Source organism: Chaetura pelagica, unplaced genomic scaffold, assembly GCF_000747805.2.
Source record: "Chaetura pelagica isolate M959 unplaced genomic scaffold, ChaPel_1.0 scaffold142, whole genome shotgun sequence".
NCBI lineage: Eukaryota > Metazoa > Chordata > Aves > Apodiformes > Apodidae > Chaetura > Chaetura pelagica.
Window position 1 is genome coordinate 9,014,121 of NW_009952973.1, and position 12,097 is coordinate 9,026,217.

The 12,097-nt window shown below is 41.3% G+C and overlaps 1 protein-coding gene across 1 annotated transcript in view; it reads left to right on the forward strand.

The window, feature by feature from the left end:
• GALNTL6 (polypeptide N-acetylgalactosaminyltransferase-like 6) overlaps positions 1-12,097 on the forward strand; it is a 277,333-nt gene that overhangs the window by 255,867 nt on the left and 9,369 nt on the right. Inside the window, exons 11-12 of the mRNA XM_009996002.1 lie at positions 226-447; positions 7,740-7,856. Of these exons, the coding sequence (XP_009994304.1) occupies positions 226-447; positions 7,740-7,856 (339 nt within the window). The remainder of the gene's footprint in view (positions 1-225; positions 448-7,739; positions 7,857-12,097) is intronic.

Sequence of the window (12,097 nt, forward strand, 5' to 3'; positions counted from 1 at the left end):
CAGCAGGAAAACAGGGTACTTAATACTTTGTAGTGTTTGCTCAACACTGTCACAAAGATAGCATATGTTTATTGGTATTTTTACATTTTCTAAGACTGAGAAATAAGAACAGCCAAGCTTAAAAGTTGTGTGGACTGCTAAATTATTTTGGTTTAATTCTCCATTAGGAATACAGTGCATTCAAAGCACGAGGATATTAATGATTTCTTTTTTTCTGCTGCACAGAACCTGAAGCGCGTGGCAGAGACCTGGATGGATGAATTTGCAGAGTACATTTACCAGCGACGGCCTGAGTACAGACATCTCTCAACTGGTGATATCTCTGCCCAGAAGGAGCTTCGCAAGCATCTTAAATGTAAAGATTTCAAGTGGTTCATGGCTGCAGTGGCTTGGGATGTCCCCAAATACTACCCTCCTGTGGAGCCTCCACCTGCTGCCTGGGGAGAGGTGAGGAATACACAAGTTAGATCAGATTTGAATTAGTCTCACTTTACAGGAAATTAAAATATTGAACTTAGATTTAACTCCTATGATAAGTAGCATTATTAAGGGAGTTCACAGCGGTTGGAACAATCCCTGGACTAGCCATTAAAATGAGAAACCATCATGTCTTAGAACTATGGCTGTCCAGCGTATAATTCAATGTACAAGCCATTATATGCATGCACAACGAGGACAAGAATGTGGAAGAGTATGAAGTGCTCATTATTACATATCATAAGATTATTTTAGATGCTTTGATGCTGCTGCCCACATTTTATGGGATTAATGTACAGCAAGAGGTAACAAGTGTATCAGTAGAAATCGGGCTGGGGCACAGTGCTGTGACTGCTTCTGTTATCTCCCTTCATAATCTTCCACATGTATACATCTACATCTTTAGAGGACTGTGATCATGGGATGTAGAATTTCTCTGGCCAGCTGAACAATCCTTACCTTAATCAATGGAAGAGATTGTGATTCAGGTATTCATCATTTTCATGGCAATATTAATATACTCTTTGCATAAAGCTAGACTTATAAAAGGTAAATCAAAGACCAAAGCAGTAGTATCAAATCTGTACCTTAAAAGCACTTAATGAGTTCATAGGAAAGAAGACCAAAGGCTTTCTGTTTCCTCTAAAATGTACTTTATCTAAAATAGCAAGAGAAGTTTCAGCCCTACTTTCTTTTTTCCTGAGACTGTCACATTCCTGTGAAGTTTTAATTAATTTGTTGGCACTTGCAAGGAACTTGAACAAACTTGAATGTCAATGGCTGTTATAATTAGAAGCTGAAAGAGGAAAACAGTCTGTGTGTTATTGCTTTGTAAGAATCAAGCAGCTCTAGAAACCTTTCTGATTATACACACCAAAAGTTGGTGCCAAGACTGGCTGTCAGTTAACACCCTCTCTGCTTCCACTTGGAAAGACTTTTCATCTGCTTGCCAGTGCCAGTCTGAGAAAGAACAAACAATGAGGTATTCAGACAATTTTTGGCTCTAGTATTTTGGTATCTAGCTAGAGCAAGCATGTGGTGCAAAAGCAGACATCTTATAAACAGTCTCTGCACAGCTCCTCATTTTTTGCAAACAGATTTCTTTAAAATATGACTCAGATTTCTTGACAAAATCTGTTCCAGATGAAAAGAAGGAAATTTGCAAAACAAAAAATAGTCTTCTTTGCTCCACTTGTCATGGCCTTACCTCTTCTGCTTGTTTGTACCTTGTAACATCTGAAATATGTGCAGTAAAGCAATGTAACAGCAAACCCAGACAGATTAAGGTTAGAGAGACTGTCAGGTCCGTCTGTATGAGATAACTGTACTCTTTCCTCTCCCACTGGGTAGAAAAGGAAAGTTTTCAATTAGGTTTTGTTCTTACCCTTCCAAATATATAGCAAAATATGCTACTCATTGAAAAAATAGTAATACCCATCCCATTCTTTTTTGAAGACAGATTTATTTATTTGTATTGTCTATTTGAAATCTGTTGGAAGGAAGTTAAAACAATCACTACATTAGGTGAGATTTGGACACTAAATGTTCACTTAGGAGGTACTCATAAATCTACAAGCTTGTTATTCAGTGATTTAATACACAGCAAGTATCACAATCCCTGCAGCAGTGCTAAGCTGTAGGGCCTGAAAATACTCCTTTGTCAGTCCCAAACTCATGGATATTACAGAATTGTTTTACAGCACTGACATGAAAATGTCACCCATGGAGTTAAGGCAAGTAGCCCATTTGAAAAAGGATTAAAGCCTAAGAACTCAGTAACTTCTCTTTTGATTAGTTTCTTTAAAGTTTCATTCTCGTACCCTTAATGAGTCGATCTCAGCCCACCAAGTGCAACTCATCTGTTGTACAAAAGCCATATAACCAGCTCTTCCCCACCCTGCACACACCAAGTGCTGCACAGCTGGGCTGTTCAAATTCTTTCATCAGGATCAGTGTCACACTGAATAACAGAGTCCTCTGTTTCTTCAGTGAGGTCTTTGGCAGTGCTTGACTTCTTTTAGCTTTGACTTCTTTTTTATGGCTCACACAAAGGATAAATACTTTTGAAATTACTATGTATCAGTTGACAGGAAAGATGGCTCATTTTTCTGTATTTGATCTGTAGACGTTGATGGCCCTAGGGTCATCTGAGAACATAAGCAGTGAATGAAAACTTTAAGTGCTGCTCAAATGAAAAAAGCAGCATAAATGAACATTACTAATGTCTTCCAAGAGCTACAGCCACTTTCTTAGTTCAGACATTAAATCAGAGGTATGGAAAGTATTATATAAACTGATAGCACCGAGGGGCTCTTTTGTTGCTCCGTGGAGGCATCCTAAGGATAGTCCCAGCACCATCTCCACATTCATCATTCCAACAGAACATGTATGTACTGAACATAAAGGTGTCTTTAGATTGCTGTGCTTTCCCACTTTTTGCTTGGTGCAGTTTCATGTCATGATGAGCATGCAGGGTAGCTCCCAGGACCCCTGGGAGTGCCTGTCCCTTTTTGACTTCTCCCCTCTGCCCCCAGGAAGGCTGAAGTGAGCCTGGGTGACAGTCTGGCTCTGGCACAAGCAGGGCAAGGCTGCTGGAGCCAGAACATCACCCACTACCTCAACAGCAAACCTTGCAGAAACTCATTTGCCTGTGAACAAAATTGTGGAGTTCTGGAATTATCAAATAAATTTGGTCAAAATAACTGCTGGTCACTGGGAAACTTTAATTTCCCTCTGTAATTTCTTTTTCAGCCTAAAATACATTCCCCTAAAAGAAAGGGGGAAATTCACTTTGCTGTAAAATGTGGAGGGGTGGGGGGAGGTTGTCTTGTTTTTTTCTTCATTTCACATGCAGCATGTAAGTGTGTCATTACCCAGCTTGCACCACAGTATTCAAAAATCTCAAAATTAATCCTAGCAGACTGTGTCAATGGCCTGCAACCCTTAATTTTCCTCAGAAGACTGTAATCTTTTAACAAGAAGATTATCAGGGTAACCAACACATCAGTTGCTTTCTAGATTCCATTCTATGCTTGCACACCAATGACAAAATACAATGATTTTGAGAGTGTAGTGCTAGACCACCTCTCCCATGGGGAGCTTATTAAATCATGGAAATGCTGGCTTTCTGCAAAACTCCAACATGATTTAGCCAGGGGCAAGTTATCTAAGAGACTGTATATTCTGCAATATGTAAATACTGTTTGAGAACCTGTGCTTTTTTTTTTTCTTTCTTGATAGGTGTCCAAAATTTTTTTTTCTTTTTTTTTTATACCTGTGTATCAAATTAGCAGCTTCAAATATCAAGAGGTATCAGTGTCTTGTTCAAACATAAGGTCTAGGCTTTCAGGTCTTCTGTCCCCCCATGTTCCAGCTCCAATTTTACATCACTTTTGTCTTTCCCCCTTGCAGTGTCAGTGAGCTAAGATAGTTCTTTACTTCTTTCTTAGGGCCTGACCTAGTCTGGAGAAAAGTCATCTTAATATGGGCTTGTTACCTTAGAGAAAGGAAGCTGTAGTTTTAACAGAAGTTAACTTCTTTTTGTACAACCCAAGGATTACTGTATCTAGGCTTAACTAGTGATTTCTCCTTACGGTTTGCTACCTCATTTGAAGCACAGAAGTCAGCTGCTACACCAGCAGAAATCCCACTCAGGTGATGTGTCTTTGTTCCCAAGCATCAGTGCAGCACTGAGAAGCCTGTATGTCCTTGCTTAGAGACCTCCAATACAGAAGAGTGAACACAGACCCCTTAGAGCTTGTATTCTCTGTGCTTTTAAGCCTCAGCTGCTCTCTGTAAGGACTGCACAGCCCATAATGTTAGTCTCTATCTCCCAACTTCTGTTAGGATGGCATTTCAAGAATTAAATAAGCATAATGACTTACCTGTAGTGTCCCATGCTTTTTTTAGAATTTCTTTACTTCCAAACAAGCCTTGAAGATCACTGCTAACCATCCTTGTTAGTCCATACAGACTCGGTGAATGCATGCTTGTGGCATACTCTTATCTGTCTGTGCAAGTGACAGCATGTACAGTTGAGCAAATGAATATCCTATGTAGCAACTCAACCCTACCTGCATGGGTGATCAAATCTGTATCCTGTTTATCCCCAGTCTCTGTAATTGCACAAACATGAATGTTGGAAATGTGAGTGTATTAAGAGTATTAGATATTTCTTTGCCAGTTGTAACTCATAACCTTAGGCAGTAACAAGGAAGTTCAAATGCATATTCGGGCTAGTCCAGAAGAGGGCCTCGATGATGATCAGAGGCCTGGAGCACCTCTCCTATGAAGACAGGCTGAAAGGGCTGCAGTTGTTCCCCTTGGAAAATAGAAGGCTCTGGAGAGTCCTTATGGAGGCCTTCAAGTACCTGCAGGGGCTACAGGAAAGCTGGGGAGGGGCTTTTTACAAGGGCATGTAGCAGTATGACAAAAGGTAATGGTTTTAAGCTGAAGGAGATTTTAGATTAAATTAGATATTTAAATATTAGGCAGAAATAAGGTTGCCTGGGGAAGTTGTGCATGCCACCTCCCTGGAAGTGTTCAAGGCCAAGTTGAATACGGCTTTGGGCAACCTGATGTAATGGGAGGTGTCTCTGCCATGCAGGGGGGTTGGAACTAGATGATCTTTAAGGTCCCTTCCAACCCAAACCATTCTATCATTCTATGATATTGATGTATAGACTAGAAAAAAAGCCTCTCTTTGCTGTGCTTCTGCTTTCCTTCCTTGTTCCATATGAGCATCTTAGGGGATTTGCAGGCCGTGTGGCTCAGCAGAACATTCCCTGGGGTTCTGGCAGCAGCACGATGGCTCAGTTCAGTTTCTAGCAACTGCCAAGGCCACACAGAAACACCAGAAAACAAAAGCACGGGCTTGACTGAAATGCCTGTATTACAAAAAGAAAATGAAAAACAAACGATGACTGCTCTGCAATGAAAGGAAGGATAAAAAGAAAAAAGAAAAAAAAAAAAAAAGGATGAGCTAACATGTGAACTGCAACAAACCAGAGAAAAAAACACCTCAGGAAAACCTTTTGGGAGCAGACAGAAAAGGAGAAGAAATAAAGAGCAGGGGAGACAGGTTCCAGCAGGGAAAGAACTGAATGCAGCTTCAGCTCAAGACTTTCCCTGAAATGCATAGAACTAATTTATAGCATGGTTCAAATGACTGAGAACAGAATGGAGCGATGCCATCAACACAGAATTATGAAAATGCTTAAATCTAATAAGCATTCATTGGACTGAGAGTGTATTCACTGTCATTTTACAATTATCAATCACATAAATATACCCCAATTATTAATAGCAATGGTTAGCAGCTCCATTTTAATTAGCTCACATTCTCTAAGAAGAGAAGTGATGTATCATTTAATTTTGCAGTAGGCCAGTAATCTTTACTTATACAATGGAAATTTAAGTGCACTGAGAAATGATTGAAAACTCTCAAAAAAATTATACGTCGAGTAGGTATTTCACATGAAGCTTTAAAAATACCAAATTAAAATCTACTTCCCTCATTATTCTTTCCTGTCTCTTTTGCTGGGTAATACAAAGATGAAGGCAGGGTTTTTGAGAACTAATTACCTTTCATCCTTTTTTTTTTTTTTTCAGCTAATGTGACCCTTTGTCCTGTGGGGCTCAGAGCTGGGGTTCTGCATCTAGTTGTGCGTATGAAATGCTAGTGTCTTATAGCACTAATCTATAGCAATATTTATTGTATTGAAATACAAAAAAACACCCTAGAACTGGGCTTGTCCAAGACTTCTCTAAGCACCAGTGAAGGCTCAGAGGCTGTTGGAGCCCATCACTCAAACTAATGCCCTCATCATTTGCCTGTTCTATTCTTTTCTTGACTAAACAAACGCAGCTCCTAAAACCTTTCCTGAAGGTGATGGTTTTTATATTTGCTCTGGTTCCTGTTGCTTTCCTATCTGTCAAAATCTTTCTTAGAACATGGTGAATAGACTCAGTTCCAATCCTCCAGAATGAGAAAAAGAGCTGAGTGGCTCTCCCATGTTTCTTAGAAGCATGGGGATTGCCCCCTCCTTGCAGTGTTTTGTGGTATGCTGAGTTTTCCATCCTTTGGTTTTGTGCATGAGGTGTGCAGTATTGGAGGGGCAGTGTTTACATTTGTCTAATGTAATGGAGCAACAAGAGTAACTTGAAAAATATTTTCCATGGAAAAAATACAAATGTCCACTCGATTGTCTCTCCATTTGGCATCTAGCTTTTCTTTTATTTTTTTTACGTAAGGATCAAAGTAGGGGCCAGAATGTCAAAATGTGCACCTGCTTCCTATAAATTATATAGAGAGAATTTGTGCACAGCTCCATGTATGTAAGAGAACTTTGATTACTCAGTTTCTGTGTACGTCATTGTCAGGGAATGTCTTTTAAGAAATTCTTGCATTCTGGAGGTGTCTAGAGGATTTTTAAGTAGCCCAACTAAGGTATTCAAGGAGAAATGTGCATCTATTTGAAAAATATATTTGGGATTTTCCTCTTTATGGGGGCAGTGAGCAATGTGCACCTTTTCAATCTAGTAATCCAGAAAAATATCCATAGCAGCAGTGGGACGTATCTGGTACGACTGATAGCTACAGATTAATTACTGCTTAGTTACTTCAGTCTCAAAAATAAGGTTTTCATTTTAAGAAGTTGTTACACTGTGGAATGTTTGCAGAAAGTATGCAGACAGCACAAGAAACCTCCATGGGTAAGCACAGTTACACTACAAATTTGTTAAGTACTTTTTAAATTTATGCACTTTGAGCCCTAGTGTGTGACCTTCTCTGCAATGGTGTTACTGTGTCAAAGAACAAGCATTGGAACAGGGTGTGCCTGAATTTTCAAGACATATTGATCCAAAGCCTGAGAGAGACTCATACGGAAATAATTTCCTCTTAACACAGTTGATGTCTCTTGCTCTGGTAGGAGAGAAGAAACAGACCAAGTTTTGAACTTCTCGGACTTTTTTTCCTCATAGTTTCTTTGCATGAAAATATTTCACAACAGACCTACCTTTCTTTTGTTGAGCTGACTATTTCAAACTTTGCTGCTTCTAAAGCTTGTTCACAAATAGAACAGTTCATTCCAGGACATGGCTCTCTGCCCTGTAAAAAGTAAGTTCCACCAGTTTTATGTAACTAATGGTCAGTCTCAAGCCCTTCAGTTGCTAAGGAAGCTGAACCCCTGACCCCCTAATGTTGGAAGCTCTGTTCTGCAGCATGGTTTGACATGAAATGTTGCTGCTCGGTTTTGCAGATTCGAAATGTGGCAGCCAGCCTCTGTGTGGACAGTAAACATGGAGCCACAGGGACTGAGCTGAGGCTGGACATCTGTGTGAAGGATGGCTCAGAGCGGACGTGGTCACACGAACAGGTATTTTATCAGTGGAAAGAAAAATACAGAATAAAATTGATGTTTCTGTTTTCCAGTTTCTGAACATTTTTCTGAGGGCTCCTTACTTTTCCTAAGGCAAAGCAGGGTGTAGAAATACTTTGTGACTGATTGCTGACCTTAATGGATTTTGCAAAGTGATCTTTATCATAATCTCAGAAATTCCAACCCCCGCCTGGGCTATGTATTCCTCTTAGTTTCCAAAAGGAATTGCAATGCCCAAGGAGCTTTTCGGCTCCCCATCCCTTGCCATTGTGTCATAAAAACATGTTAATTTTGGTTCGGTTACCTGCAAATATTTAAAGTGTAGTTCCTGGGCTTGTAACACTCTAGTGGTTGTCTGCTTCTGTGCTTCCATCTCAATAAGCAGTTATATTTAAATTAATATGAGATATAAGCGAGGTAGATGGGTAAAAAAACAGAAAGAAAGAGTTTCACAAAGACAAGGGATGATAAAGCCTCAAAAATATATTTCATCTACATTGGTGAGGTAGAAAAATAATAACTTTTAGGAGCATGGAGAAAAAGAGCTCTGATCTGCACTCATTGTGGCTGTGAGTGCCTTAGGAAAGGGATCACGACCCACAGGATGTGGGTCTGGCCAATGTGAGCAAACAGAATCTGGATGAAGAGTACAACCTAACCATTTATTAGCAATTTTAGTGAATATGCCTTTCACAGGGGAAGGTCCCAGATTAGAAAAACTTCTGAAAGCTGAGGAGAAAAATTGACCTGGCAGTCACACATGGCACTTTGTAAAAGCTTAAAAGCTCAGGAGTGTGGACTTGTGAGAGATATTTGAAGTGCTGAGGTCAATAAATCACTCTAAGAGGATACTAAGAAATTTAGAGGGAGAGGTGCAAGTGAATGAAATGGAGAAGCTGATGGATGATCACAATTTAGGAAAGTGCCAACTTGGGAAAAAGGAAGTTGCAGAAAGAAGGCTTCTTCACATAGCTACCAACGATGTAGCACAGTGATAGGATGCCAAGAGGAGATAAATATAAGCCTGTTTTGTTTATGGAAGATGTTCAGTAATTCAAGCAATTAATTGAAGGAAGTTTCATGGTCCAGACTAGATCACCACAGTGCTTGCTGGCCTTAAAATCTGAAAACCTGAAGAGCTCCAAACCCTCCTCAAGGAGAGAGGGAGTCCTAAGGCTGCCAGAGATGAGAGAAAGAAGGGAAGAAAACTGGATTAAAAGCTGAAAGAAGAAGAAAAAAAAAAAAAAATGGCAGGGAAAGCAGAGAAAAGGGAGACTTGAAATATCCTCCAAAGAAGTAAGTTCTTGTGAGGCAGAGGAAGGGATGCAAAGGGAGAAGGATAGGGAGGAATCCGTGTTTCAGTGTCCTCCAGGGCATTGCAGAGGTTGGGATGTAAAGGTCTCATTCTTTACTAAGGACAAAAAGTGACTTCATTAAAATGAATAGGGCTAAGCCAGCACAAAAGGAGTTCAACCAACCGGCTCCTCGGAGCGCAGAACCAGAACTAGGAAGCCTGGAGCACGTCGGTGCGTGGTGAGCGCTGCGGGCACGGCGGGAATTCTGCCTGCCGGGCTGCTGCGGGGCAGCGCCTGCCTGCTCTCCGGTGGAAAACACCGCTCCCCGCGGCGCGGGACGGCTGCGCTGGGAAAGAAAGGTCTGCCGAGCTGCAACCCGGGGGGCGCGGGTCCCGCCTTGCGGGGGTCCTGGTGTTTGTAGGGGGGTTGTCCCCCAGAAGGCAGCGCTGCGTTCAAAGGTGGTTATTCCCACTGACAGGAACGAGTTACTGATCCACCTGTCGGTGTGAAGCCTAGAAATTGTCTGAGAAGTGGTGAAGGGTCTTTAGAAGGAAATCAGAGTAATAGAGTTATCATTTATTCGTAGAGATAAATCATGTGTAAAATTTTAATTACTTTTATTATAATAAATAAATAGATTTAGCTTTCTTCTAGAAATGACCTCATTTTCTAAAACTAGAAAATAGACCTTTTAAAAGAAAGATGATTTTGTGTCATCCCTTACTAGGCAAGGACCTGGCATAGCATCCACTGCTGTATGACTGGGGAAATTCTTATTTGCGTCATTTTAGTAGTGGTAATATCCTATTGGTTTCTGGGTTAGAGTAAAAACAAAACTAATTCAAGTAGTCAGACTCCTGGTATGAGAGACTTTCATCTGGCTGATAGATTCCAAGCGTGAGTTTGTGCAGGGTACAGATCTTGAAGATGCCATTCAAGAAAGACAGGAAAGAATCACAGAATCTCATAAACTAAAAGGTGAAGCGAACAAGGTAGTAGACCTGACTGAAACTCTGAATTTCTAGCCCATAGGAATTTATGGTATGTAAAAAATATTTCACTGAGAGGAGAACTTTCAGTTCTCTAGAAATTAACTTCTGAAAATGTTTCATTTTGGAAGGTCAGAACACTTTGATGATGCAGGGCTTGGAAGATTTTTATTGTATTTTTTTCAGAAAGAAGACATCATTTTTCCCCCCCTTTTCCCTGAAGTTTCCCACAGCAGAGAGACTGTGAGCACTGAGTTAGCATATGGGTTTCCACTACTCCAGCCATAACCAGTGCCTCCATGCCCTGTAGCTCCCCAGGAACCTGCAGGGCAAAATCTCAACTTCCAACCTGGTGAGCAAAACCTGTCTCTGTGTTGCTGGCAGTCGGTGGAAGTCCAAAAAATGCCACCAAAATGTGGTTTAGGTTGGTATATTTTGATGGAAATTTTTCAACTAGCTCTCCTTACTCAATTCCAAAGGCTGCCTGGGCAGGAACGTTACTTGCAGTACATGTAAGATCACAGTCTAACCAAACATGTCCCTCTTGCACCACAGTAAGCTATGAAGATTAACTTTGTTAAAGAGTGTTTGGGAAGAACTACTGAGGACCTGACCAAGCCTCAGAGAGCTTCTCTTTAGTGCTTGTGTCTTCTTGAGTTTGTTGCCTACGTGATTTCTACATATGCCAGCATAAACTAGCAGTGTTAATGAAAATACCAGGAATTTTAGTGTCATATTTCAAATAGCATGTATTGACACTGAGCTGGTCTTGTAATTTCTGCTATAAATTTAGAGGGAGTTCAGTGGCAAAGTATAATATCTTGATATGATCAGTGCAGCAGCCATCAGTGCTGACACGAGATCAATATATGATCCTCGGTGGTACTTGATTTGTGTCATTTTACAAGGGCAGGAATTAAAAACTGACAGTCTCGGCAGCCATGCTGAGAGGTGCAGCCTTTTAGCAGCCCCCAGGAGAAGGAAGACACCTTCTCCCCTGGGGTTGTACAAGCCCCAGTTGGCAAATAGCAGACAAAAGGTTCATGGAGCGCTTGCAGGCTTTTTGGTGAATGGGAGAAGGGTGGGGAGAGAGGATGAATGTCACTGCAGTTTCTAGAAACTTCCTGAGAATTAAAAAACAGAGGGGAAGGAAAGAATTTCCCGGCTCTGTGTTCTTCCACCTGTGTCTTCCCAGAGCTCACTTCTGGCTTTGGGGAAACTGAGGCTTGACCATACTGATCAACCAGGAGCAAAGGAAAATGACAGGCACCATTCCTTCTTCTCAGGACCCCCAGCCTGGCCAAGGAGTAAGTGGACAGGCATAATCTCTATCACAGCCCAGCAAGTAGCAATGCAGCCTGCCCAGCTCTTTCCTTTTCTCTTGGAGGTATAGTTAAAGTCAGAGCCCACTTCTGAAACACGGGCTTTCCTTTTTGTGGGGGGCACATGTTGTCTGCTCAAGCCTAACACCGTAGTCAAAGCACAATGCCAGCTGATGGACCCCAGCCAGGCAGCCAGTAATTGAACAGCGTTGTCAGGCTGGAAAGCATTAATGGTATCAAAAGGGCTTTTGTCCTTTAGATGGTCCCAAGCCAATGGCTGTATCAGGCAATCATTCTCCAGGCCCTGTGCCAATTATAAATGAAGCTGGAAAGCTGTATTTTCCCTAGTTATTGCATGACAGGGCTAGGCTGCATGAAAAGCTAAAGCATGAGGGTCAAGGGGTAGCTTGGTTGCAAATGCAGAGGATGGGGCTGTGTTTTACAGGCTCTGTGGTATGAGAGACAGTGAAGGAGGAGAATGAGCATCCGCTGAGCCAGGACAGAGGGTTTCTAGGGTCCACCATGGAGCAGTGAACAGTGGTTCTGTGCGTTGCAAGTGAAGAACTAGCCTGCTGTTTGTTAATAATGTATCTGGGAATTTAGGTGCAGCCTCGTTTCAAATCAGCAAGCAG